Below are 27,944 nucleotides of genomic sequence, written 5' to 3' on the forward strand. Positions count from 1 at the left end.
TGCGTCATAATTGGCTGCGCGCCGCCGTTGGAAAACACAAGAGGAGGACGAAGGCGGTCCACGCTTCCCAATTGTATGTGTCCTGTTACCTCTACCCGTCCGGGAAAACATGGACGCCCGCAGTAAATTTGTGTTCGTTTGAAAGGCTCGTTCGTCGTTAAGGCTCGTTCGTTCGTTTTGTTACCCGGAAGGTTTAAAAAAAAGTATTCACGTAATTTGAAGCCCACAGAGTACTTTAGAGCGATGTAAGACTTGTCACATTTAAAAAAAATGTGCAAAGGGAACATTATAAGCATTAAAAGAATTTGTGGATATAATTGTTATATAATTCCGATTGAAATGGCCGTTCCCTTGCACTTTTACCGGCCGCAGGTCGGATTTTTCCGAGCACGACGGAATGCGTCGTTACGTTTTGCGTCGATTAGCGAGCCCGTCCTCCGGAAGCTTCCGGGCACAATGTTTGGACGTTGCCATGGTTACAGGCCCCCCCAGTCAACCCGACAAGACGACACGCAGTTGTCCTGCTGGGATTCCACGGAGACGAGAAAAAAAACTCGATCGAACCTTCCCCCCCTCAGCCGCTCGGCCCTCTCTTCCGGCAGGTGAAGCCGTGGGCTCGGCAGGATGGTGCAGCTGCACCTGAAGCGCGGAGATGAGAGCCAGTTCCTGTTCACCACCACGGTGGAGGTTCCGGTGGAGACCCTGGTCCAGCAGGTCACGGCCATCTACAACGGGAGGCTCAAGGTGGACCGGATATGTTCAGGTGAACGACGTAGATGTCCGGGGTCTACGTTTGTGACGTAGCCCGTTGCGGTAGCTCCGGACAACGACTTTGTGTTTTGTAATTTCTTGTGTTTATATTGAGCTTTCGTTTCTGGCAAAACACCCCAATACGGAAGCTTCCCCCCCCCCCACCCTACAACGGAGACTGTACGGCTCAACGTATTTCTGTTGGTACTCCTGGCGCTTTTAACTTCCGCTCTGCCGGGTCGCCATGCCGACGGGCGCGGGGGTATTGTTTACCTCCGGGATGAGCCGGTTGCCGGGCTCTCCTAAGCCCGCGGAGGGTGGGATGGAGGATAGATGGATGGATGATAGATACTGTTAACACACACACACACACACACACACACACTGGGACCTCCACGTGCCTTACACCACTACCATCCTCGAGTGACACTGGCGATGCCTCCCCCCTCAGAGATTCCAGAGCTGGCGGATCACGGCGTCACGCTGCCTCCCAACATGCAGGGCCTGACGGACGAGCAGGTCCTGGACCTGAAGCTGAAGGACGAGTGGGAGGACCGCTGTGTGCCCAGCGGAGGACCCGTGCCCTGCAGGGACCAGGTCGGCCGCAGGAACGGTCACGGTGAGCTCCACGCGGCTCCCACGGGGAATACCTTGGGAATGAGCCCCCCTGTGGGCTTGGGAAGTCCTTGGAATTAAGAAGCGACCATTGATTCTCCCCCTGGTTTTGTTATTCGAATCGTAACGTGATTAAAAACTTTTCAGAACGGCTTTTGCGACATCGACTATTCCAGGGAAATTTACATTTAATCCAGCATGGTTGGGAATACACTCTTATGAGATACTCAGAGAAATAATAGAAAATTAGATGAAGATTATCTTATATTTTAATTAATAAAGATCACACTGAAAATTAATTGTATTTGTTTTGTGTGAAGTCTTTGAAAATTAAAAAAAAAAAAAAAGCGCTTTAAAAAGTACTTGAATTTCAGTTTGTAATGCAAAATGAACCCTGGGTCATTTAGTTTTTGGGTTTTTTTTTTTTTTGTTTTTTTTTGTTTTTTTTTTTTACTGAAGGAATTTGGTCAAACACTATTATTTTTCCGAACGCAATTTCAAACCGCTGCAGAATGCTGATCAGCCGATTCTCAAGGCGTTAAGGGTGTTGTTGTCAAGTAGTGAATGACACAAGGAAAGTAAGAATGAGAAAATCTTGACTCAAGAGGTTGACCTGTCACCCCCCAGCTCCCAACCCGAAGATGAAGGAGGTGTTGATGAAAACTGTGGGAGAGGCGAAGGCGTTGATCTCCAAAGTAAGTACGGCAGTGAACGATGGGATGCCATGTACTTTCTTTTCAGCCGGACCTCCCTCTCTGTGATGAACATTTCCTTTGCCCCACCCTCAGAAACAGGCGCAGGCCGACGTCTGCGTCACCATGGAGATGGTGAAGGAAGCCTTGGATCTGCTCCGGGGTGCCGTCATGATCGTCTACCCCATGGGGCTGCCCCCTCACGACCCCATCAGGATGGAGCTGGAGAACCAGGAAGACCTGTCGGGAACCCAGGTGAGCGACAGGGGGCCGGGTGAGCGACAGGGGCCCGGGGGTCCAGGAGGCTTCGGTGGGCTCTCGTGGGTGAAGCCTTCAAATGGACGGATGGATGGATAAAAAGATGGAGAGGGTAGACGATAAAGAAGATGGAGAGAGTAGAAGACAAGCAAAGTAACGGCAAAGCAATACGATAAAAAATATGAAAAAGAAAACAGCGTTGTATGAAAAATCGAAAAGGATAAAAGCTCAAAGTGAAAAAGACGTAAAGAATAAAAGGTCACGTCCAGAAATACAACAACTTGTGAAATAAACTGTGAAGTAGAAATAAAGCGGAATTAGGTAGAAATAAACCTGACATTTTATATCCTCATGTAAAGTTCATTGGGGTACCTCTAACCTTGTATCACTTGTATCAAAAAAACATATTTATTTCGTTATTTTAATTGATATATTATGGGATGTCACATTTTGAAACCACGCTTTGAGATTCCTCGTGCCCCCCCCACCCCCAGGCCTCCCTGCAGGTGGTGGCAGAGGACGAGTGCCAGCTGTGGTGGGCGGCCAAGGAGCTGCAGAGTGGGAAGAAACTGCAGGACTACGTGGGCAAAAACGAGAAGACCAAGATCGTGGTGAAAATTCAAAAGGTGGTTCGATTCCAGTCGGTTTGTTTTGTTTCTCTTTCGATCGGAAACGGGGGGGGGGGGGCGGGGGATCGTAGTTTGAGAGGCCGTGTGGCTTAACGCGCTGCGCCTGTTCCTTTCAGAGGGGCCAGGGGGCGCCAGCGAGGGAGCCCCTGATCACGGAGGAGCAGCAGAAGCAGATGATGCTGCATTACTACCGGAGACAGGAGGAGCTCAAGGTGGGGGGCCCCCGAAAAACTAGTCACGTCGCCGAATTCCCTGCGAAGGCGCGGCCGCCGTACAAAACATGTCGGGGGTTGTTTTCCATTTTCAGAAACTGGAGGAGACGGACGACGACAGCCACCTGGACTCGGACTGGTCGGACAGACAGGCCCTGAAGAGGCAGTTCCAGGGCCTCACCAATATCAAATGGGGACCCAGATAAGAGACGTGAGAGCTCTCCAAGGCCTCTGGGGACTCCCCAACCCCGACCGTGTTCTCCACTGGAAATATTTGTACGTAACTCCGGGCGTTAATAAAGTTCCGTCTTATTATTTTATCCGTCGAAGCCTCATTTCAACGCTCGGAAATGTGTACCGGTGTCTTTTCAAAATTGGTCTGGCTTGACCTGTTGGATAGATGTTATTTCCGAGTTCCTAGTATTTCTTCGCCGGATGAAACCCAGGAAATTTGGTCATTTCGGCAGAAAAGGACATATTGATATTCGATCCGTTCCTTGTGTTACTTGACCTGGCATTTTCTCGGCGGGCCGACGCACCTTAGGGGCTGATTAAAAATATTAAAAATAAATAAATGTGGCGCAACTAACGCCAGTGATGCGCTCTGCTGTGGAGTCCCCTTACCCTGTTCCTCCAAAGACTCTGCTCCTTGTTTGTTTTTTTTATGCTATTTTATTTTACTCTGTTCCTTAAAAAAGAAGCACCGTGCGTAATTGACGGTGCGTAACGGACACTCGGGGCCAATTATTATTTTTTTTTTCCCGGTCCAGCCCTGCTTGACCCACATTTTGTTCACAGAGTTTGACATTTCCAGCCGGTCATTTTTAGTTTTTTTTTTTTTAATGACATGACAAATCATAACAATAAACGCCACAATAAACAATGTATGTGTATGTCATGTTCCCACGGTCTCTCATGGCCGGTAAACATCGGCAACGGTATTGCAGAGTCATAGTTCCCCAGTGAGCAGGAGGCGGCTCCACCTTTTCCTTTCTTTGTCCCGAGCGCGCGGCTGTGGAACCTCCGGTGAGGCAGAGCCGCCCCGAGGCCGGACGTGGCCGCAGAGCACATCTGATCAGGGGCGTCTTGGTCCCTCAAGCTGTGAAGGAGATTGATAAATCCAGTGGGTGTGACGCCTCAAAGGTCTAAACTGTTTGTGTGGGTCCTGGGAATATCTAATTTACCTAGTGCTCTGGGTGAGCGGTCGAGTTCTACGTTTATAGTGTATGAGAAAACCTACCAATCCCTTTGTGGCAGATTGGATAAAAAGGTCAACAACTCCAACTTCAGGTCAACTCCAAAAATCCACAAACCCACGCGGACGCTCCCGAAAATACCAGCCGCCCGGAGATCAGTCGAGCGCACAGGAGGTCCCGTTCATGTAGGCGTTCATCCAGATCTCCTGTATGACCATCTCCCGGCGCTCGATCCGCTCCGCCCGCTCCGCCGCCTCCGTGACGTACGTCACTTCCTCCCAGCCGCACGTCGACTTCCTGTCCGCCGCCGAGACTAAAGAGCTGTCGGTTCCGCTGACTTCACCGTCGCCCTCCTCGTCCTCCCCCTCCCCCCGGTGCTTCCGGGGCTGGCTGGGCCGGCTCCTCCCGCACCTCACCCGGACGGACACCGCCAGCAGCGTGAGCAGCAGACCCACGCACACGCTGGAGGTGAAGAACAACGCCGCCAGCTCCGGACGCTCTGGACGAAGGGACAGCCAGAGAAGACCGGTGTAGAGCAAAAGAGAGAAGATGAGCGTCAGTCGTCCTGATGTATCCATGAAGACCATCTATGGTGTCTCTCTACAAGGTCTGCCTACGATGTCCATCTATGATGTCCATATGTCTATTTCTATAATGTCTTTCTATAAAGTCTTTTCTATGATGTCTACCTCTGATGTAGGCATAGGTCATGAGCGAGCTGCTCATCATGGCGCCCGAGTTGTCCGGCAGTCTGGGGCTTTTTGGAACGGGAGCCGCGACGTCAACCGGAGACACTTGCAAGGAAAATAGTAAATAGAGATTAATGAGGGCTGTGCCAGGGAGGTGCGCCCACCAGTCACAACATTAAAACCACTGACGGGTGAAGTTCACCCCTTCATGGCAACGGTATTCCCTGATGGCGGTGGCCTTTTCAGCAGGATAATGATGTTGATATTGTGACATGAGACTAGACACCGACGGCATGACAATAAAGTGTCATTTTTCGGAACTTCACAAGACCGTTCTAGATGTTCCAACGACATGGCTCGTTACCTTTCTCCACACCCAGCTCAGGCGACGTCGAAAGCTTAACGTCCGGAGCTGCCTCTCTCAGGAGAGTCTCGGGCACTAGTTTCAGGAGAGAGAGAGGGAGAGAGAGAGAGAGAGAGAGGGAGGCAGGACCACATCTCGGGTCAGCGGGGACATTCTGAACCGCCCGTCTCGTCAAACCGGGACGGGGAGCCCCCGTTTCCTTTTGCCTGTTTAACTTGCCCGCAAGGTGAACTCATATTGTTGTCTTTAAGCCAGAATTACATCACCATCGGGTTCAAGTCCGATCCTCCAAAGCGCGCCTCAACGGAGTCACTCGATGCCCTCACTGGCGTTTGCGCGACATCCCAAGGAAGTCGTTCCACAGGAAGTCGGCCTCAGCCCTCGACAAAGCGAAAGCCTGTCGTTCATGATCCCTCGTCAAACCGTTTTCTCCGTGTTATCGGGCGTTGGGGGGGGGGGAAAGGCGATCGGCACACACAGGAAACTATGCAGGCAACGGTATGACATCATGTCTTTCCTCTTTGACACCTTATCTCCAGTCCATCAAAAGATCGTGAAAGGGGACATTGTGCGGAGTTCTATTACCGAATCTCTTCCAAGTTCGCAAATAAAAAAAAAGAAAGAAAGAAAAGGCCTTCCTCCCTCCTTTGTTCTCCAAATGTCGTAGCTACAGTCACCGCCTCTGGGAGGGGTCGGGGTTCACGCACCATTTGGCCTTTTATTTTATTTTGTATTTTATAACTTTTGACTTCGCCTCGACTCCGACCTTTGATTCCGTCTGGCGGGTGGAGTATTTCAAAACTCTCACCGCAGGCGTAGAGGACGGTCAGGTGCTTCCTGGTGCCCGGGAAGCAGGGGTCCCTGAAGGTCCGGTCGTCAACGACGACGGTGCACGTGCGTCTGCCGTAGCAGGACTGGGACACGGTGCGTACGGCCTCGTGGTTCAGACACTCTAGAGGGAGTGAGTGAGTGAGTGAGTGAAGGAATGGGTGAGTGGGTGGGTGGGTGAGTGAAGGTGAGTGAGCGAGCGAGTGAGTGAGTGAGTGAGCCAGTATGGGTGAAATTAATGAGTGAGTGAAGGAAGGAATGAGTGAGTGACGGTAGGAAAGGATGAGTGAGTGAGTGAGTGAGTGAGTGAGTGAGTGAGTGAAGGAATAAGTGAGTGGGTGGGTGGGTGAGTGAAAGAAGGAAAGTGAGCGAGCGAGTATGGGTGAATGAATGGGTGAGGGAGTGACGGAAGGAGTAAATTGATGAGAGTGAGTGCAGGAAGGAATGAGTGAGTGAAGGTAGGAAGGGATGAGGGAGTGAGTGAAGGAATGAGTGAGTGAGCGAGCGAGTTTGCGTGAATGAATGGGTGAGGGAGTGGAGGAAGGAGTAAATTAATGAGTGAGTGAGTGAAGGAAGGAATGAATTAATGATTGAGTGAGCGAGTGAAGGAATAAGTGAGTGAGTGAAGAAAGGAATGATGGAGTCAGAATCAGAAACAGGATTGAGTGGGTGAATGAGCGAGCGAGTATGGGTGAATGAATGGGTGAGGGAGTGAAGGACGAAGTGAATTAGTGAGTGAGTGAGTGAGTGAAGGAAGGAATGAATTAATGATTGAGTGAGCGAGTGAAGGAATAAGTGAGTGAGTGGGTGAGGGAGTGAAGGACAGAGTGAATTAATGAGTAAGTGAGAGTGAAGGAGTGAGTGAAGGAATGAATGAGTGAGTGAGTGAGCGAGCGAGGGAGTATGGGTGAAAGAATGGGTGGAGGAATGAATGAATTGGTGAGTGAATGTGATAGTGAGTGTTTTTCAAAATAAAAATGTTAAAATTCTGATATTTTCTTTCTTTTTAACAAATCAGTATTTGAATAAAAAATGTGTGATTGTGAACGTTGTACTCGTTGTTCTCTTTTTGTAATAGAACATCAATTCAATTCAATTCAATATAAAAACACAACTTCCTGTTTCCCAGCAGCTTCCTGCCACAGATTCCTGCCGCTATGGCGACACTTCCGCTCACCGAACGGGGGCGGTCCGCTCGGCTGCGAGGGGCAGGTGTCGGCCCGCTCCGGACCCCCGGACCCGCTCCCATAGACGGCGGCGTAGATGTTCAGCACCCTGGGGGGCTTGCAGCGCAGCACCAGCCGCTTGCCCTCGCACACCACCAGCCGCTTGTGTTCGGCTGCGTGAGGAGAAACCGACAGTGGGTTTTCACTACCAGGCGGAGGTATAGCTCTGGTTCTCCGCCAGTGAGCGTTTGCCTCCCTGTTTCCGAATCCCTTTTGTTGAGAAAAAGAGGTGGAGGTTTTTTTTCCGCTTCCTGGAAGAAAAATCAAGGATGTTGGAACCCCACGTCGGGCGCCAAGTTGTTCGAGAAATTATTTTGCAGAATGCCCTGTTTTCTAGTTGACGATGAAGAGTGAATTTATTATCTTGTACAAGGGCCGGTGTCACAAGGGCAAGACCAGAGATGTGCTTAAGAGCAGCTCTCTGGGATCAACAGTTTATTTTGGGGAGTCAGGGAATATATGGTCAGTTTGGCGTCACAGATTCGTACGAGTTCGAGATAAGGCAAACTCTGTGACGGTCGAAGGAATGAATGAATGTGCGGTTTGTCTCTTAAGATAGTTCGCAGTGCATACTGTCTGTGGGAATTGACACTGTGTGCTGATATGTGATTACATAGATTTAGATGTATTGTTACACACACAAACTGATATGGTCATGGTTACATAACATAGCAAAGTAATTCATAAAATTCCCATCACGGGTAGATGGAGGTGTGGGGACGAGGACCGAGTTAAAAAAGTTAAATATATAAATGCTTTAAAAGTTTTAAAAAAATATTAGGAAAAGCATTTAAAAGTATAATCAAATCTGTCAACTACAATTTTTTTTTGCGACTGTAACACAGGCATTAAAGCAAACGTGTAAATGTTATGTGGGAAGGTGACTACACTCCGGTGGTTTGCAATGCACTGCGGGTCGCCGTGGATACTCACTGGGTTTGCACTTGTACTCCACGTAGAGGTGCTTGGCGGTCCCCGGGCAGGGGTCCTCCCCGAACAGCAGGGGGTTGACGGGGAGCTCGCACCTCCTGTGGCCCTGACACTCGGACAGGAGCTTCTGCGAAAGCAAACAAACCCATCAGACAAAACCCCACAAAGAAAAAAAACAAAACGCATGAACGTAAATGTTTTACTTTTTCCCCCCAAATCAGGATTTGTATTTCCTTTATATCAACAGCAAGTCAAATCAAGAGGCAGCAATCAGGTTGTGTGTAGTATAGTCCCATATAAAGTATATGACATACATGACAAGTACTATCACAGGTACTCCTCACTTAACAACCGAGTTCCGTTCCTAGGACCAGGTCGTTAAGCGAATTGGTCGATAAGCGAGGACCCGCGTTATTTCACGGTAAGGTGGCGTGTATATAGTATATATAGTATATAAACGGTATATACTGTATATACTGTAGTGTTGTTTCACAGTAAGGGGGCGTGGCGATTGCGAACACTCGTGTAGTGAATACTGACAGGCTGCGGGAACAAAACTGAGAACACTGATGAGATGTATACATATGTGTATATGTGTATTTAACATATATAGTGTATACAGTGTATATAGTATATATAGTATATGTAGTGTATATAGTAAAAATGGTGTATATAGTATATAAAGGGTGATGCGCAATGAGATGCTTGACACTGAGACGCCGCGCACGCAGCGCACTACAGACTGGTCAGAGACCAGGTCGTAAGTCCGAACGGTGGTGTTAAACCGGACGGTCGTTAAGTGAGGAGTGCCTGCGCTGACTTGTAAGCCCACGCAAATGTGACTCTCAAAGGTACAAGTAACAGTATCATAATGCCTTTCGCCGCGTCGGGAGCTGATGCTAGGGGGCCAACTTTTTGACAACGGAGCGTGTGGCACCTGCAGGGCGGCGGGGGAGGAGCAGCTGCCGTCGTCCCGGTCCCCGTACACCGCGGCCTGGATGGAGACGGACGAGTGGCGCGGGCAGTGCAGCAGCAGCGGCCGGCCGTCGGGCGCCTGCGCACAGTGGCTGGCGAGGATTCTCCACAGGTAGTCTGACGGACACGGGAGCAGAAGGCGGCCTGAGCCCCGGCGACCTGCGAGCATCGTGTCATGTCGCGCTGTTTCGTGTTTCCTACTCCGTCTCTTTTCACGCTGATGTGTGTTTGTATTTGCTCCGGTTCGCGTTCAGCAGATTATTTGTCCGTTTGTTTCTGTTTTCCGTATTCTATTTCCCCCCAGCGGGATTCATTTTTCCTTGTGTGCATGTGTTTATACTTTTGATTAAAAAAAATAAAAATAAATACAATTTAAAAAAAGAACAAATAATTAATTAACAGTGCAGACAGCACCACCATCTCTACCCTAATTTTCCACTCTGTCTTTATTATTATGATTATGATTATTATTATTATTATTATTATTATTATCATCCTCTGTCTATTTTTCTATGTTTTACTCATTTATTCATTGTATATTGCCTTTTTTTAATTTGTATTATTATTACTTTATTATATATTATTATTATTATTATTATTACTACTACTGCTGTAACGTCGCAATTTCCCTCAGGGGGTGAACAACATATCTCTGTCTATCTACACGTCCATCCATCGATCACATCATACGCCATAACCCCTCATCCCCACATCATACTTTATCATTATTAGACCATTGTTATCTTCATGACGTCCATGAGTCGCAGCAACTATCGCATTTGCACCCTACCATTACCGCCATCGCTATAATAACAATAATAATAATAATAATAATAATAATAATAAAGGGTGTTGGCAGGGTCCATCCCTCTCGGGGGGGGGGGGTACTTTCTAACGCATATTCCTCGTGTATGGAACTTGGCCGAATCAACACAATCACGACGGGCGCTCGCTCTTACTTGAGAAGTCCGCCAGTCCGTCCGTGCGTCTGGTCCAGAGCAGCAGGCTGAGGCAGAGGAGCCCGGAGCACTCCAGTCCGAGGCGAGGCCCCCCGCACGGGATCATGTTGGGTGGTGTAGGTGGTGGTGGTGGTGGGTGGGTGGGTGGGTGGGGGGTGCCCTCCAGCTGTGGCCCGCGCCCTCAGATCCCCGCGAAGACGAGCCCGCAGCCCCCGCGCGGTGCGTCTCGCTCCGAGCGCGTTTTCTACTCCTTTCCGCCCGGGAGACGCACCCACGGCCCCGCGCACCTGAGAGAAGTCCCGCGGAGACCGGGAAACTGCAAGTGCGCCACAAGTTGTCGAGACTGGCGGAGGATTTCTCAACCGCCTCCCCCCGCCTCCCACCGTCTCCTCTCGAGTGGATCCCACGGTGTGAACGGACGGACGCGCCACAGCTGAGCGTGGAGTGGGCGTGGCACATGCGCTGGTTTTTAAAGGGAAGTGAGACACTTTCCCATGGTCCTGATGACTTTCTGTATTCACGTTTCTTCTGCCGATTTTTTTTTTTGTTTGTTCCTGCCCCATATGGCGTACATTCAGTGGACCTCAAACTTTTTTTTTTTTTCCGAGGGAAAAAAATAAAAAAATAGAATTTTTAGAAACGATATCGTCCAAACTTCCATACTTGCCTACACTATATGGCGAGGGAGGTGACAGGTTTGTTTCAAAACCATGATCAAAACGAGACTTGTAAGTTAAGTCGGGGTGACGGTGAACTTATTGTTAAATCACTTGGCTGGGGACCCCGCTGGGACCTCTGGAGGGAACACTGGGGGTCCCCGGATCCGCCGGTTGAGAACCACTGCGCACGTTGGGGAGTGAAGGCCCACCGAGGGGGCAAACGTGCGCAAACTGACTAATCATCCCATCCAGGCTCAAGGGTGAACTTGGACAGTTGGAGTAATGACATATCCATTTTACACACACGCACACACACACTGACCCACACACACACACTTCTATCTTGTGCCTTTATGGGATAGTCCCGCGAACCCCGAATGACTCCAAATGGGGCCGGGTGCCTTTTGGCTTTGCCAGTCAGATCTATTATTCCCGCATCCACGGCCCTCTCCATAGTAACCGGCGGTGGACCAGTCTGCGCTCCTTGGTAACCAATCTACATTTCAAGCTATGGACAGCGCTGACAGAGAGGTCAATATCCATGGCCTAATCCACTGTGCAGACTGGCAAGGGTGCAGGCAACTGCGGGGGAGATATTTTGCATGCCGGCTCGGGTACGGGGCCCCTCGTTTGTTGATCTGCACTTGCTTCAGGCACTAAAGGAGCGGCTCCTCAACACCCCACTTTCACGTTGTCATCCCTCCAGAGCCTAAAGTTTTGGACAGAAAGCAGTCTCTGAAGAAACATCCAACCCAAAACCTAACATAACCCATTGAAATGGAAAATGAAGACAGCCGCCTATACGTCATTGCTCGCCCTAGTGTAGCTTTACTTTAAAATGTGTTCACAATTCTGAGAGCAACCACCCCTTCTGAATTTACCTGTTGTTTTCCACCGGTTTACAAAAGTTCTACATTTATGATACAGAACCTCCCTCTCAGTAATGTGTGAGCAAAAAAAAAAAAAAGGATATCAGTTTATGGCAATTCCCCTGCCACACACCACCAGAGTGGCTTTTCTAGGGGCTCGCCGACACAGAGAACGACAGTGATGGTAAAAACGCACCAGTTTATTGGAGTGGCAAGACGTAACAAGCCAGGAGCAGATTAAGTTTACGTCACAAAAGCTCTCTCCCTGTGTGTGTGCTGATGGCTGATTTGGAAACTGTGTTCATTGATTGCTCTGTTGACCAACAGGTGCACAGCCACCTCTGCTCCTGGGGTGGCTAGACCCAAGTCAGGTGTAGCTGCTTAAATCACAGCGCCCCCTACACCACAGTTACTTCCAGAAATCTCCCACTTGGTGTTTTGGGTACAGTTTAGGGCAGAACGATTAATCAAGTTCAAACTGATGTCGCAATTTAATGGAACGCAATTTCCCAATCGCAATTTCAAATCGGTCACCTAGCGTGCCATCCCGGGGTGGCGATCGGCCGCAATTTGCGCACCCGTCTCCCTCTCCGACGGTACCGACGGTGCGCGCCCTGGATGATCGGCGCGACAGCACAGTGTGTTCTGGTATGGAGCGAAACCGTGCGTAATCCAAGTGAAATCAATCAATATTCTTCTGTGATTGAAGGTTTTTCTCGCAACCATTCAATAGTTAAATGAAGATAAGGTATTTATATCAATTCATGCATCAATTTATCTCATTTCATCACAACACCGAGGAAAGAGCAGTTTCTATGTTGACTGTACCCAATGTTGTGCTGGTCATACTAGAGAATTATTTATACCTTGTGTTTAGTGAGTAATACAGAACATAAGGAACTTAAAAAAAAAATGGCATCGCAATATTGGTCTAAAGAAAATTGCAATTACATTATTTTCCCAAATGGTTCAGCCCTAGTATAGTTCATGCCATCACTCCACTGGGAGAACTGAGACTTGCATCAGGGAAACAAAGTTAGAATCAAGAGAAAAATTAGAACTATGTATGTACAACCCTTTCAACATTGGGCAGGGACAGTGACTTTATTTAAGCTTGCAAAGAAAGTTTACAAAACATTTGGTTACATTTAATTAGGTAGTCAAGAAGACAACGGGCAACGCAAACCAAACTCATCCAACTAGAAGGAAACAACCATATGATCTTAATGTTGAACGAACTTCAAACAACATTAGGATTTCAGTCAAACTCCCACTCCGGAGGAATAAATATGTACAAATGTCTAATGGGTGTTTAGGTAAAACTATTTATCTCTCTTACGTCGACTTATACATCTTCACTTCTGCGTGAAGTCCACATTGATTGAGAGCTTGGAGTCGATTGCAGCCTGGAATTGAATTGGAGAATATTTTAGTCAATGCAATAGTTTCAATCAAAGACGAAAGACCTCCATGGATAGAACACACTTTCGATAGACTCACCAGTTCTCTTTTGGCCTCTTCAATTTTTACTTGCGCGAGAGACGGACTCTGTGGAGAGGTTAGGTAGATACCCTTTTTACCGGGGAAAACAACTTTATGGCAAAATAATAGTACCACCACCTTTGGACAGAAATCCTTGAAACTATTCCAAACAGTATTTAGGCCCCGATTGTACCGACTGCTATGACAGCCTTTGCTGTCTCCATGTATTACTTGAAAGTTACTTCATGATTTCTTGTTCTTGAGCATGCAAATTAGGTTTCCTGATTTGTTGTGCGTCTCAGCTATATGTTGGGTTTTAGTTTGGTTCTGTAAAAAGTAAAACACTGGGTGTATGTGTGTGTGCATGCACGCCTGTGTAAATGTATACACAATTCTTCATAGAAGATGATCTCTTTATTGTCATTGCACAAGTAGGATACAACCAAAATTGTCCCCATTAACCCCTAACATACATGTCTTTGAGGGGGGGAGGAAATTTATTTTATTAATTTATTAATTAATTATTTTTTTTGTGTATGACCTACTGACAATTTTGCATGCCCTTAAAAGCCCAATAGACAAAACAGTGAAAAAAACAACCCTTATAATAATAAATGTATTAATAAAAAATGATAATAATAATAATAGTATCGCAATAAATAACCATCCCAATCATGGGATGTTGGTCGAATTGAAAATAAACAAATATCATTTATCAAGCCAATGCAACCTGCACAAAGTTCCCCAATGACACTGGACTCTCTTAGAAATAATAATCTAGTCTTTCTTCTTTATGTCCAAACCAACAAAATGTTAAGGAAATAAATGCATACACATAGGGCGAATTAAGAATTCAAAAATAAATACAAACAAACAAACATACCGGGCTCAAGTCCAAGTAAGATTGGAGCTTCTTGGTCATGGGGATGATTTCTTGTTTCAGTGTGGCGACCTCCTACAAGGGGACAAACAAGACCATCAATTCCAAATACTGCATATACTATAAGTGCCAACTGCCGTGCCCGCTGTTGATTGCACAGTCCCGGTGCGTTGAGCCTTACCTCGGACAGCTCCACGATGGCCTGGTGCGAAAGACTCTTCTCCATGTTCCTGGATAAAAGCTGATCCTACACGAGCAAAAAATGGAAAAAATTAGGCATTTCAAGGCATTGTCGAACCAACACAAGTTTTCCACAACCGATACAGATCCAGATCAAAAATTTAACATGCTGGAGGAATTATGATATATATAAAAAAAATAATTAAATTAAAATAGATAAAAACAATTATTCAATAAATAATAATAATAATCTGTCCAATCACCGAAAAGTTAACATGGAGCGTTAGTTTGAGGTCAGTGTAGCCTAATTATTCACATATAATCCATTTTCTGTATCAGAGACACTGAGCATGCGTCTAGATTAACAATAGTCACTTTTTAATGTAAATGTAATCCTTAATAATAGCGCCTGTTATCCGATTAAAAATACTGTATATAAATATTATATCAAAAGCAAACCTCCGCTTTCTTCCTTCGGTTATAAAGCTCCCTGGACTTTGTTTGGACAAAATCCATATTTAAAAGTCTCTCCTCCGCTTTGGCGCTCTTCACTCCCTGAGATTTGACCGTGTTGTTGATATCCCTGCAGAAGGAAAAAACGTTAACATAAAAAATGCAATAAATAAATACAAATACAAATGTGATTCTAAGCACAGGATAGTTTCAAATGTGTGCCCATACCAATAACTTAGCCTGTGCTTAAAATCACATTTGTATATTCTGTATATCTATTTGGTTTTCTTTAGATATTTGACTACAGGTACTCCTCGCTTAACGACCTACCTGTTTAACCAGCTCTCTGAGCAGTCGCTATTGTACGCTGCATACAATACAGCGGCGTCTTAGCGTCAAGCATCTCATTGTGCATCACCCTTTGTATATAGTGTATATATATACTATATATACACACACTATATATACTAATTACACTGTATACACTATATATACACACAATATACACTGTATACATCTCATCACCGTTCTCAGTCTCGTTCCCGCAGTCTGTCAGTATTCACTACACTTGCATTCGCAACGACCGGGTCCTAGGAACGGAACTCGGTCGTTAAGTGAGGAGTACATGTATTTATGTTTTGTATATTTCGGCTATTTGTGTTTATTCTGCAATTTTTATTTCTTACCTTTTATTCTATTCTATTTTTCCCCGTACTGTCAAGCTTTTTTTTATGCTAATCGTCAGTAGCTATAGACCAACAATAATAATATTAAAAATAATAAATATAGCGGCAGGCAGCAATACACGGGGTCCATAATCGAAACCAATGACATATTTTCGCGTTCCCATGGAATGTAGCATCAGTTCCTGCTGTCGCTCCTCTTAACTTTGACATTACGTCTAAAACAAGTCACAGCTTTCCGAGTTTCCTTTGAACGCAGCAATCCTTTGTTTTCTGTATTTCAATTAGTAAATGTTATACAAAAAAAAAAAAGAGACGCGGTAAAGCCTCTGCGGCACAGCACGGGAAGGCGCTTGTCGGGGCGCTCAAATTCACAGGGAAGGCAAAATAAGCGACATATAATATTAAAATCCGACTTATTTGCAAAGTTGAAGATGTACATTTTAATTCACCTCACCTCGTGTTGGCGCTGCGCGGTAACAGACGGGCAAATGTTGTAATAATCCATTCAATGAGTAATTCCGCGAACACGGCACTTGGGGAAGTGACTTATTGACGTCTTTCTGTGAATAATATATTTTTTTGTGTCCAGGTTTTTCCAATGAGTTGAATGAATACGATTCCATGACACATGAAGAGGGTTGACGTTTTTCTGTGATTATTTATAATTTTCCGGGTACGAGTTTTCCGACTTTTTCGGAGCCCATCAAAGGCATCATGGATTCGCGCAGTTTGAATGTTTGGACGTCCTCGCATCCCGCAGAGTAAGGAGGAACACAACGCCGCATGTAAAACAGGGTAAAATGCCAATCGAACAGCCCCGTCGACGTCAAGCAGGTCAGACGGTACAAACACACACACACACACACACACACACAGTTTATTATCTCTAACCACTACAGAGCGATGAACTCTACTCCGCGCACGGCACTAATGGACGTTCTCTGAACCGTAATCTGCACATTTACAGCAAAATGGATGATGATGTCACAAAGCGTCTTATTCTCAAACTCATCTCGCTCCACTACTGGATCGAAAGTTCCCGAACGTTGGCGCTGGCTGCTTTCGGTCAAATTTCGTCCGTTCTTTCACAATTTTCTGCTCCGTATGTGGATCGAGTCGGATGAAGCTTGAACCACGACACGTCTGCAATGTCCCGGTTCTAACGACACCTCAAGCCCGTCCGCAGCTGCAGCGGTCGTTCTGTTCCCTGCCGGATGGACCCCTATTAATATCCATCTGATAACAATAACTCACAACCTTTGTAGAGCGATGTGAAATATCCGGTACGGCACTTGGTTTTATTTTATTTTATATTTTATTTTTAATGTAGGATGCACATTTTTAAACATCCTTACTCTTGAAGGTTGTTCCGCAGGATTAAAGTGGCCCCCAGCCTCTTCCGGAGGACCTTGAGCTCCCTGTCCAGTCTTCTGTCCAGCTTTTCCGCTTCAAAAAACTCATTTGTCAGGTTATTCATAGCTGGAATAAAGCTGCACGACAAAAAAAAAAAAGCAGATTCAAAAATTTAAATTCAAGGTTTGAGCTGCACTCTGAAATACATGGATAGTGTTCATTGAAAATGACGACACACCTGCTCAGTGATGTGTCTCTGACTCCAAGCACCATGGCAGTATCCACCAAAGCAGATACATAATCTGCTGCCGGCTTGGGTAAACTGGCACAGGACAGGCCTACTCCTTGTAGAAGAACATCCTCCAGATGAACAGCTAGAATTAAGATAAATGGCAACGGGTCTCTGTCATCAACAGGATTCATTCCAGTGCTACAAAATAAAATTCAAGGACTTTCATGTACTTTTTTTTTTAAGCACTGCCCCCCCCCCCCCCCCCCCCCCCCCCTTTTTTTCCAAGGACTTCATGAATAACAAATATAATCCATTTTCAGTGTGATCTATATTAATTGAAATATGATATAATCTCAGTCTCAAAGTCTATTTATATGAGTATATCTATTATATATCTACAGCAGGGAGTTCTCAACCTTTTTTTTTCCCCAACCAAGGATTCCTTATATGACAGAAAATAAACTAAGGACCCACTCAGGTTTGTGCCAAAAATAATTTGATTAGGCCTTTCTCACACTTCTACACCGGTTATATGGAAAAACAAACACAAATCAAGGGAAATGTATTAGAAATATTTGTATTGCACCATTTCAAAATACAGAATACAAAAACAATGTATTCAATGTCTAAAAGGAGAATTATATATGTATATATTGTGTAAAAATATTACATTTCTAAAAGATAAAAGATGTAACCCTTCAAAACAACACAAAACCTTTCACGGATGCCACTTTGAGAATCACTGGTCTACAGTATCTATCTATTATTAATCTCATTGTCACCTACTATTAAGTGTCTAATTCCAACCATGCTGAATTAAATTCACATTTCCCTGGCATCATCTGTACCGAAAGCCATTGTGGAATCAAATTACCACATTTTTATTCAAATTTTCAGTACTTCGATTTCTGACTACGGCATTCAGGCACCCGAAGGAGCCGGCAAGAGCCCTCCATGTGCCGACACTCCAGACTGGCATGTGTTTCCCCACTGGCACACAACGACATGATCTCAAGAATGGAAAGAACGGCGTGGCGAGAACCGACGTAAACCCTGGAAAAGAACCGCCGTGCTGTGCCGCGCCGCTTCCTCACCATCGGCCTGGTACTCGGCCGCTTTGTGCTTCAAGTCGTCGATCAGAAGGCGGGTCTCCCTGCACCGGGCTTCACTGGACACCGCCAGCTGGTGCAGGAGGTCCACGGTGCAGGTGTTGACTTCATACTGCGGAACGGCCTGGTCCCCAAACACCGAGACGAGCCACTCGTTCACCTGAGTGGGAGAGATTGTACCTTATTTTACTTTACGGCAGCACACATAATAATAACAAAAAAATAAATAAATAAAAATGAAGTAGTTGAAAGAATTGTTTTGTCTATTAGTATATTACAAAAATAAATAATAATAATTATCTATTAAATAAATACATTTATAATAAGATGCAGCGCAACAATGAGTGTGCCACTGCACCGTTAAAAACAATGATAAAGCGATGAGAAAAGTTGTATATTATTATATAGTTATACAACAACTATATACGATAAAATACAAATACATTATTGTTAGGATTAATACTACTATGATTGTTGTTGTTCAATAAATACAAAATAACGTAGCAAAACAATAAGGGTAGTAGTATAACGTGGGACCGCACACGGCGAGTGAAGCAGTTCGATTAGCAACTGGATATTTACTCTCGTAACAAAGCAGTGGTATTATAATGTGCTATAGTATGTGACCGTGTTGTTAACAATTAATAATAACTTATTATCATATGTGACCGTGTTGTTAACAATTAATAATAACTTATTATCATATGTGACCGTGCTGTTAACGACAAAGCGCTGCTTTTACCTTCTTGAGTTTGTCAGTCATGGCGGCAGGAGCAGCGCGCCGTACGAGCCGCACTTCATCGCGGCTTCCGGTTCGCGCCAGCCAACGAGAGGCGGCGAGAAATGCGGCGTTCCAACGGAATTTGAAGTCGCGCATTCCGAGTAGCCGCGTCCCACTCGGCAGCGCTGGCGTTCGCGATAATAGGCCGCCCTTCGGTGCGTTTCACCGCCGCTGTTCCGCAACAAGTGGACGTCCGCGCTGCATTTTTTTTGTTTGTTCGCTTATGGCAAACTCGAGGAGCGTAAACCACAGCGCCATGTGACGCCAAGTTTTTTTTGTCTCATTAATGTCGGCGATCAAAATTACGACCATCGCAAATGGGACGTCGGTTTTTTTTTTTTCGAATTCCGAATTCAATGGAACGCAGCATTGAGGAAGTAAATAAGACCACGCATCTGCTTAAAACATGTGGAGAGGTTGTCGATGGGATAGAATTTTTAAAAAGTAAGTATTGGCGACTTATTTTTTTTTTACTTTGTATTTAAACGTGTAAATCAAGTAAAAAAGAAAACCCGTATCTTAAAAAAACAATAAATAAATGAATGAATGAATGAACAAATAAACAAACAAACAAACAAACAAATAAATAAATAAATAAATAAAAAATATTCAAGATTCAAGATTTTTATTCGTCACTTACATATACATACTTTCATACATATATGCAGTGAAATGTAATATATATATATATATATATATATATATATATATATATATATATATATATAATTGCAAGAACAGCAATACAACAATGTAATGCACAGGGGGAAAAAATAAACCACTATTACACAATATCAATATAAATTGATGTGAACATTTAATAAAAAAATAAATGTATAAGAAATCAATACAAAAACAACGTTTAAAAAAAATATAGCGTCAGGTATTCTTATGTTGAGATTTTACCAAATATTTGGACAGCAGAGCTTACATGAATTGACACAGATTTTTGGTTTTCCATTCATTTTCTAGACTCCATCAGAAAACGTCTAAAAGAAAACGTTAACGAGGTGAGTACAACATATTCAAAGTTTTTATCATCGTCATATTCAAAATAATGTGCAGCATCTTATAAAGGAAATGTGCTGTTATGATACATACAATCAAAAATGTAATAATAAAATACAATGCCAAATCTTTCCAAAAATTGACTAATTATCAGAGTAAAAAATAACAGTTACCCCTTGTTACCCCATGTACAACGACTTGAAATACTTGTAAACTTGGTAATAAAGGAGCTAACTAGGTAGATCATATGCAACATTTTAAAATGTATTTATTTATTTACTAATCTGGTATTGTTGGTTATAAAGCAGTAAAGGGCAGGGACCATGCTTGTTTGTTTTTTTTTTTTATTCCAGTTTATATCACCGATTTCAAAAAAATAAATAAATCCTATTATATCCGTTCCTACGTCCTGCGTGACGTCACTTCCTCTTCTTCCGCCCACCCGCGTAAAGTTTGAAACCGTCCGGCCGGTTGTTGTGCTCCGGCTGCCATGGCTTCCCGAGCCGAGAGAAAGACCAGGGCGGGCGCGGGCCGTCGGCAGCCCCGGCGCCCCGCGTACGGGGGCCCCGCCGAGAAAGCCGCGGGGCTCCCTCGCCAAACGCAAACGGAGGACGGCGACGAGATGGACAGCCCCGTGGTGTTCCTGTGCGAAAAGTGCAAGTCGCCCGTCGGCGACTCGCTGTCCTGGGCCGGGAGCGACAACATAAGCCAAATACACCTGAACTGTAAGGCCACGTCGAAGGGTCGCAGCCGCCGGTCCCCCGGGACTGGCCGCGTTCGAACGGCCCCGCGTCCGATTCCTCTTTCGAAAGCGTCTCGTTGACGTCACAAACAGCCGTTCGGCGTCGCGTTGGCGTTAAGCGCGGTCTGCAGTCGCCGACGGGCGCCTCTCCGGGGAACGTGGCCACACGCCGGGGCGACGCCGGAGCTGCGACGTTGCCGTTTCAGTGGAGACGTCAATGGAGCGGAGGTCGAGGAGGGACCGGCAACGTGCACCGCACACGCTCTTCTTTAATTATTACCAAAAAAAAAGAGGGTTTGCGTGTAGAGAACGTGTGTGGATTCGACTTCGCCATCTAGCGTTTCGGAAGCCGATATTCGGCAGCGGCCTTAATAGTTGGACGTGTAGACGCCGCGGCGATATTCTCCTGAAAGACGGGGGTGGCGCTGTGCGAAGTAGAATGATAAACAGAAAGTGTTAAATTGTAGGTATATCTGTTTATATATTTAAATTTATTAATTAGAGTAGTTTTCCGGTAATTACCAGTCTCCAACCTTTTTACTTGCCATATTTATCTTGTTTTTACTTTGATCCAAATTGAATTGGAGTTCAAGATTCAAGATTCAAGATTTTTATTTGTCACATACATATACATACTTCCATACATATATGCAGTGAAATGTAATGCAACGCACCCGGTGATAGCACACAATAAGTCCTAGGAAAAAGTACAAAAATAAAATAAAATAAAAAGTAGAAAATTCCTTTCTAATAGACCGACTAACTGACTCCTAAAACGTAATACAGTAAGTGGAATACTTATAGAATAAGATAAAAAATATATAGAATAAAATACAATAAAAAATAAATTGAAATAAAATGGAATAGGTTGAAGGAATATGGCTATGTATATACAGATATGTGCATTTAAAGTGGCATGTGAATTAAAGTGGCATGTGAATGTGAATAGTGTGAGGTAGTGTTTGGGATAATACAGCACAGTATACAACAGTACGGCGCAGCAATACGGCATCACGAACAACCCTGAACAGTGACACAGTATGCGGTACAGTATGCTACATACAGTACAGTAGGTAGTGGAGCCTAGTGCATGGCTCAGTTAGGACCCCTGGTGAGGTCAGCGTTGACAGTTCTGATGGCTTGAGGGAAGAAACTCCGTCTCAGTCTCTCTGTTCTCGCTGCGTGACTGCGGAGGCGCTTGCCTGACCGCAGCAGCTGAAGTGAAGAGTGAAGAGTTAAGTGTTCATCAAAGCGGCTGCACTTTTTACTTATTGATTGCAAACGGAAATTATTTCATTCCAAGTAGTAATATGCGTAGTGTAAGGCGTTAAACCGACAGGACTTATTTTATTGTAAATATTCGACGAACGAAAGGTTATACATCGACACGCCTTCATGGATTCATTGTTTATACAGCCTGCCTATCAATTGCGGCAACGTCCTGGCACAAGCTTTCTTCGAACGCGTCCACCTTGAATTACCTGAAGCGCGGAGCTTCAGAGATTGGGAGCTGTCGTGACTTTTGCCGTGCACACTAAATGACGCTGCGGCGGCGGCGGCGACGACTATAAAGCCGCCCTAAGGCAGGTTCTCCCCTCTATATGCTGTTTCCAATGACGGGGGGTGGGGTCCACCTTTCCCGATCGGAATGCCCTGATGGATCACTCGTAGTTAAAATGAAAAGGCGGCTGCGGTGAATTTGAGAGAGCGGCGTGGCTGGTTGTGGACGCTAAAAAGATTCACCCACCTCAAGTAACCAAGAAAAAAAACAACTAAAAACCCCAAAACATATAAATCTGGGACTCGGGCTGTGGTTCACCCAACACAGAAGATTAGGGGGATTACCACTTTAAACCTGATGCACCACACACACACTTATCCCTCTGACATATATAATAAGTGAATCTCTGAGCTTGTGCATTTGGTTGTTTTCATTGTAGGTGTCACTGAGAACGTTTTAATTGGAAAGGAAACTCACTTGTATGTACACGGCAACGGCGTTCACTGGTAAGGAAGTCATTCTCTGGTCGATAAGACGAGTAGTGCTATTGTCCGTACAATAATCGATCTTGTTGATATGAGCCTAGATATATTTCCTTGAATGTCTTGTTTTCTCGCTTTTGTGATCAATGCCTTTACCTCATCGGTTGTAATATCCATATTGCTAAAGATTGTTTCTGAGGTACTTCTTGTGTGTAAACATCGCATGAAAGCAACAGTCGTCATCCCCAAGATATTGTCTCAAAAGGACATTTTTTGGGGCTTTTTAAATTTATTTTTTTATTTTTTTGTTTTTCCTCTCCTTAACTTCCTGCTTTATTCTTTGCAGTCTCGTCGTCCATCTTTCCTGTCGAGGCTGTCGCTCTTTGATCGGCATGGTTTGTAAGTCCACACCCAAGACCCTGGACTACAAAAAGAGTATATTCTCTTTGGAAGTGGAAAAAATTGACAGGTAAGACTTAGCAAAATGCCGTGCATAATAAATACGGCATCGGCAAAGTTATTGGGTAAGCTCCTGAATAGGTGCCATTGTTATGATAGTTAATGTCAGTGAATACCCGCCAAATTCAGACTAGAGGTGCACCGGTCCACCGTTTTTCAACTAAAAACATCAAGAGCTCGATCTGGTCCTGGACTTTTGGATCGTATGTCAATGTCGGCGCCATATTGGAATGGTCGTGGAGTAGGGAAAATAACGTCTCTCTTTTTTTCAAAACTTTTTCTACTCCACGGGGATCATTTACCCTTGAATATAAAAATGATGATTGAAATCAGTTGAGAAATGTAAACGTTATAGTGCTGTATGGCTGCTTCAGTGGTGGTTTTTCCAACTGCCACTTCCTACTTGCTTATTGCACCAAACATGTTCATTATTTTCAGAGTTGAATTCTCATGGAGGCAGACCATTAAATTAGCAAAATAAAACGCCAGGGTCATGGTCCAGCATAAGCTGTGGAATTTGAACTGTCCGATATCCCATTAGTGAATGACATCAGTATCTGCACCCCATACCGATATTGGATCAGATCGGTCCCATCTCTAATTCAAGCAGTGTTGAATTCGGATAATTCACCGGAGAGTATGTAAATGTGAATTAATTATGGTGGCAACTCTCTTTTCAGCTATGTACTGGGCTCTGCAAACCAAGTGGTGGCAGAAGAGAAACCACAACAGCAACTAGTCACACTGGAGTACAGAGGAGCTGTTGAACAACAACTGTCAGAGGTAAACTAAGTGCTGGGAGATATGGTCATAGATATTTTCACAATAAAATATTTCACACCATTTGAAGATATGTATTACACAAAAATCTAAAATTTATAATAAGACCGTTGTATGCCATGCATTTTAAAAACATTTATTGTTGGATTTAAATTGTCCAAAATATACACCAATACTAAAATAAAAATCTGCTTTGTGTAAAAAAAAAAAACAAAAAAAAACATTTCCTACAAAAATCAGCAGCATTTAGCATGCGAAGAAAGTGAAGAAGTAACTAGTGCATCTGCTTTAATTAACATTTAACTTACTTACTAAAAATTAAAAACTAAATAAATATGGCAGGGAGGCCTCAATCCAAATAAATAATGAAGTTAGTGGTGTTGCCCGTTTTCATCGAACACAGACGACAAGAGAACAATCTTTAATCGTCACACAGCACAACACACTAAAACACATGCACGCACGCACACACACACACATGCACATGCTTTTGGATGGTGGACGGTGAAATGGTTCCTCTGCGTTTAACCCATCCTGGCTTGTCCTTCCTCCGGGGGGCACAGCCAGGAGCAGTGGGCAGCATTTGTGGACGCGCCCGGGGACCTGGTGACGAGTGTCCATCGCTGGTCAGACGATGATGTGTGCATGTTTTTTTTTGGGGGGGGGGGGTCCTTACTGACGTGAGATGGAGGAAACCCCATGTGAGCACAGGGAGAACATGCAAACTCCACACAAAATGCAATGCACTGTGCCACAGACAACTTATCATCAGTGAATTATTATTTTTTATTTATGTTGATATGTTGATTATTTATGAATGCATGTTTTCACTAGACCATTTTCAACAAAGGTCATATCCATACAAATGCCATCATAAGTGGAAAGAAACACCCTACATTCTTGCTGTTAAGTTCCAATCATAGCCGGAGCATAATAACATTCTAATATAAAAACAATGTATTAATGTGTTCATTTGCTTTTGCCAACAGCAGTCTCATTTGATTTTATTTACTCATAAGCAATCACGCTAAAAACTGTTGGCGGTACCGGAACCCCTCTTGTGACAAATGTGTTTTGGGACTCAGTGCGCCGGTGTTTGGTGGGAAATGAATGACATCAACTTTGGTTGCAGACTGCACTGTATGTATCTGTCTGGGCTCCTACCGTTCCTGCTCTGTTTAAATTTGATTCACAACTCTATTATTCCCATTAGTGAACATTTCGTTTTATATACTGTATATATTTTATATATATTTAGATTTTTCGATTTTAGTAAATACGCAGTAAAGCAGATTGCCACTTTATTACGAAACTATACTGTTACTCATTGTAATCGAAATGACTCATTTACAAATATGAGCTCATTTCCTGAGCGGTTTGATTCCATCAGGGTCTTTGTTTGGGGCTAAAAAAACAACTGTTATTCCATCGATTGGCCACTGGGTGGCGACGGTGCAAAGAGAAGCCACGCCAGCCCCTCCACACTCTCGGCACAAAGGACAATAGATATGACTGGGGCAATGTTGAGGAATCTTTGTTGGAGGGAAAACATGTTTTGATCATGCGGTCGGAGGGATTATGAGCACATGTAAGTGACAACGTGTGTTTGGCTTACTGGAAAAACAACTTTTACACTATCTAACGTAATGAATGACAAGTGATAAGTCAATTTTCCAATGTGTTATCTATGCATATCTTATCACAGTAAAAAATCAAAGAAATGACATGTCGACATCGGAACAACATCCAAGAACAACAACCCCGTGTGCCCCCGCCGCCCTCGGCTTCAGTTGTTAGAGATAACTCTGTCGGTTCTATCCATCGGCTCCCGTCTTTACACTTTTAGATCTGAGCATTCGCGTGTGGGGTGTGGGCACACTGCTCCCGAAATCTGACACGCATCTCCGATTGATACAGCAAAGTCACCTGTCTCTCTCGAAAACAAAGGGGGTGACTTTGGCTTTATGTTCCCTTCAGCAATGTTTAGTGAACCCCCAATAATGTTTTTATTGCGATTTCAATGTTAATGTATTCTGTCTGTCTGGCTTTCAGACACTTGTTTGGGTTTTTCCACCTTGTGGACTTGATGACCTGTCTCGTCTTCTCCCACCACACCACACACACCCCCCCCCCCGCCCATCCCATCCCTCCCCCCTTTCTGTCTGCCGACTAAACCCTCCGTGGATTCATCACTCTCCCCTTTCTCTGCGCTCACTATCTCTTTATTTGTCTTAACGACCGCCACCTCCTTCCCTCACTGCCTGCGTCCCCTGGCGCCGTCCTTTTACCCGTCCTTCGCTTGCCTTCCCCTGGTTTCCTGCTACACTCCCGCCTCCACCCTCCTCTGTAACCCCCGACCACCCAGATGAAGGCGCTGGTGGCGTCCATGGTGCAGCGGCTGGAGAAGATCGAGGCCGGCCTGGAAGAGGAGGAATTGGAGGAACCTTGATCGGATCGGCGATTCAAAACGCTCGTTTGCAAACCGGTTTTGGCACTCCCCGTCTTCCAGCGAACTCCAGCGGCGTGGCGAGGAGCGTCGCTCATCAATCAAAATTGTCACACGACATTATCCTCCCCATTTCCCCACTTAAGTGCACTGTGGCACGGCACCTGATCTGCTGGAGCTGCAGAATAAGCACACAGGCTGTATTGATTGATTGTGGCATCGTTCACGCAGCTTTTCTTTGTTCCTTTCCGCCAGCAAAACAGCCCCTCGGACGGAAAAGTTTATCCTCTCGTCTGCATTATATCCCTGTTTAGGACTTTTTCATTAAATATGTATTATTGGATCACCATTTTTATGTACAAATCCAGTCCTAAATGTCTTCCTATCAGATATAAATTCCAATAAAAAATGTAGTTATCTGTGTAACACTGTCGCGTCTCACATTATTGGGATTATTCGCTTCTTTTGTGTCTGTTTTTTCAAAGCATCTGCGTGCCTTCCAAACCCTAAAACGCCAACGCTTGGGAAGATGAAATGTTGGTCAATGAAAGTGTTTGTTTATTGGCGCCCCTCAGATGCGCCCCAGCAAGACTTTCTACCGGGGGCTTGCTGGGTTGTTTGGTGGGGGTGGGTAAAAGCAGCGTGCGCGGCAGCATGCGGTGGAGATGGCCCTCCCTTGGCAAGGTTTCATCAGCCCGCCTGGAAAACAACAGTTGGAGACGGCCAACCAGCACGCTGTATCCAAGGGCAGGTTGCGATGGCAACTGTGAGCACGTGCTACGCCGCCGAGCGGAGCCTGCCGGTCGACAGGCGCTCCTCGCTCTCCCGCTCAGATGGAGGCACGAGGGAGGCGGAGTCTGACATGAAACTCCCATCCTCCCCTCGCACACCTCCCCTTTCTACTCTCCGCTCCGCTCCTCTCCTCGCCCAGGCCCTAATCTCTCATGTTTTTCTCTCCTCTAGCCCCACCCTTTCCCCCGCCCCACACACACACACACACCCTCCCCAGCTCTTCGCCCCTCTCTTATTATTTCATCCTTTTTAAACCTTTTGGAGGCGGGGGGTGGTGGGGGAAAGGCGGCAACAACAACAACAAACATGTTGTGTGGTGGTGTTGCCGGTCGTGGGGGTTCTTGTATCTGGTATCAACCCAGTTCCTTGCGGAGGTTGCCCGGTTCCCAGTTGCCATGAGGTGGCCGGGCAGCACTCACCCGGGGCGGGGTCCCCCGGACGAGCTGTCCTCGGTGTCACAAATAGGAACACGTCCCGGTGGTCTTTCAAGAAGCGGAATCGCTGTGACTGGAGGACTTGCCACCGTGAAGCCGTTTTTGATATACAGTACATACTGTATATAGATGGGGTGGTGTTGCTGGGTCCCTCGCCCCTCCGAAGTGCAATCATTGCAGCAGTCTCAACCCTGGTAGTCACCCCGTCACTTCCAGCCGCCAAAACCAGGATGGGGTGGGGCGCACACACCAAAGTGACCGTACGCATCGATACTTGCACAGGCGCTCGGGGA

General features: G+C 45.3%; 4 protein-coding genes across 8 annotated transcripts in view; 2 read left to right on the forward strand and 2 right to left on the reverse strand.

Annotated features, from left to right (window-relative positions):
- The window catches only part of cfap298 (cilia and flagella associated protein 298), a 3,721-nt gene extending 245 nt beyond the window's left edge, over positions 1 to 3,476 (forward strand). The window contains exons 1-8 of one of the 2 annotated variants that reach the window (XM_080013169.1): positions 1 to 73; positions 603 to 763; positions 1,202 to 1,369; positions 1,993 to 2,060; positions 2,154 to 2,312; positions 2,810 to 2,941; positions 3,061 to 3,156; positions 3,252 to 3,476. The exon at positions 1 to 73 is cut by the window's left edge and continues 63 nt beyond it. In XM_080013169.1, the coding sequence (XP_079869295.1) occupies positions 625 to 763; positions 1,202 to 1,369; positions 1,993 to 2,060; positions 2,154 to 2,312; positions 2,810 to 2,941; positions 3,061 to 3,156; positions 3,252 to 3,362 (873 nt within the window). In that variant the 5' untranslated portion in view covers positions 1 to 73; positions 603 to 624 and the 3' untranslated portion in view covers positions 3,363 to 3,476. The remainder of the gene's footprint in view (positions 74 to 602; positions 764 to 1,201; positions 1,370 to 1,992; positions 2,061 to 2,153; positions 2,313 to 2,809; positions 2,942 to 3,060; positions 3,157 to 3,251) is intronic. The other variant, XM_080013168.1, reaches the window with a different exon arrangement.
- Positions 3,477 to 4,031: 555 nt separating this feature from the next.
- On the reverse strand, positions 4,032 to 10,667 carry eva1c (eva-1 homolog C (C. elegans)). 4 transcript variants are annotated; one of them, XR_013844484.1, is made up of 9 exons: positions 10,324 to 10,667; positions 9,327 to 9,523; positions 8,393 to 8,516; positions 7,411 to 7,572; positions 6,214 to 6,357; positions 5,406 to 5,480; positions 5,042 to 5,146; positions 4,397 to 4,851; positions 4,032 to 4,255 (listed from the first exon to the last, which is right to left on the reverse strand). XR_013844484.1 is itself a non-coding variant. In XM_080013165.1 (9 exons), the coding sequence occupies exons 1-8, from the start codon at positions 10,427 to 10,429 to the stop codon at positions 4,508 to 4,510; spliced, it is 1,257 nt and encodes a 418-aa protein (XP_079869291.1). In that variant the 5' UTR covers positions 10,430 to 10,667; the 3' UTR covers positions 4,235 to 4,255; positions 4,470 to 4,507. The 4 variants fall into 4 exon arrangements, 3 of the variants coding, with proteins under 3 accessions (XP_079869292.1, XP_079869290.1, XP_079869291.1); XM_080013165.1 differs by having other exon boundaries at positions 4,235 to 4,255; positions 4,470 to 4,851; XM_080013166.1 differs by having other exon boundaries at positions 4,032 to 4,851; positions 9,327 to 9,481.
- A 2,262-nt stretch (positions 10,668 to 12,929) lies between these two features.
- Positions 12,930 to 19,388, reverse strand: haus1 (HAUS augmin-like complex, subunit 1). Its single transcript, XM_080014106.1, has 9 exons — positions 18,969 to 19,388; positions 18,212 to 18,386; positions 17,124 to 17,259; positions 16,888 to 17,022; positions 14,853 to 14,976; positions 14,395 to 14,460; positions 14,217 to 14,288; positions 13,352 to 13,399; positions 12,930 to 13,257 (listed from the first exon to the last, which is right to left on the reverse strand). The coding sequence occupies exons 1-9, from the start codon at positions 19,101 to 19,103 to the stop codon at positions 13,207 to 13,209; spliced, it is 942 nt and encodes a 313-aa protein (XP_079870232.1). The 5' UTR covers positions 19,104 to 19,388; the 3' UTR covers positions 12,930 to 13,206.
- Positions 19,389 to 20,489: 1,101 nt separating this feature from the next.
- mis18a (MIS18 kinetochore protein A) lies at positions 20,490 to 26,806 on the forward strand. The gene is made up of 5 exons (XM_080014107.1): positions 20,490 to 20,740; positions 22,698 to 22,764; positions 23,087 to 23,209; positions 23,880 to 23,982; positions 26,345 to 26,806. Exons 1-5 carry the CDS (start codon positions 20,506 to 20,508, stop codon positions 26,426 to 26,428), a joined length of 612 nt encoding a protein of 203 aa, XP_079870233.1. The 5' UTR covers positions 20,490 to 20,505; the 3' UTR covers positions 26,429 to 26,806.
- Positions 26,807 to 27,944: the final 1,138 nt, after the last annotated feature.

This window comes from Zeus faber (assembly GCF_960531495.2).
Source record: "Zeus faber genome assembly, chromosome: 14".
Classification (NCBI taxonomy): Eukaryota; Metazoa; Chordata; class Actinopteri; order Zeiformes; family Zeidae; genus Zeus; species Zeus faber.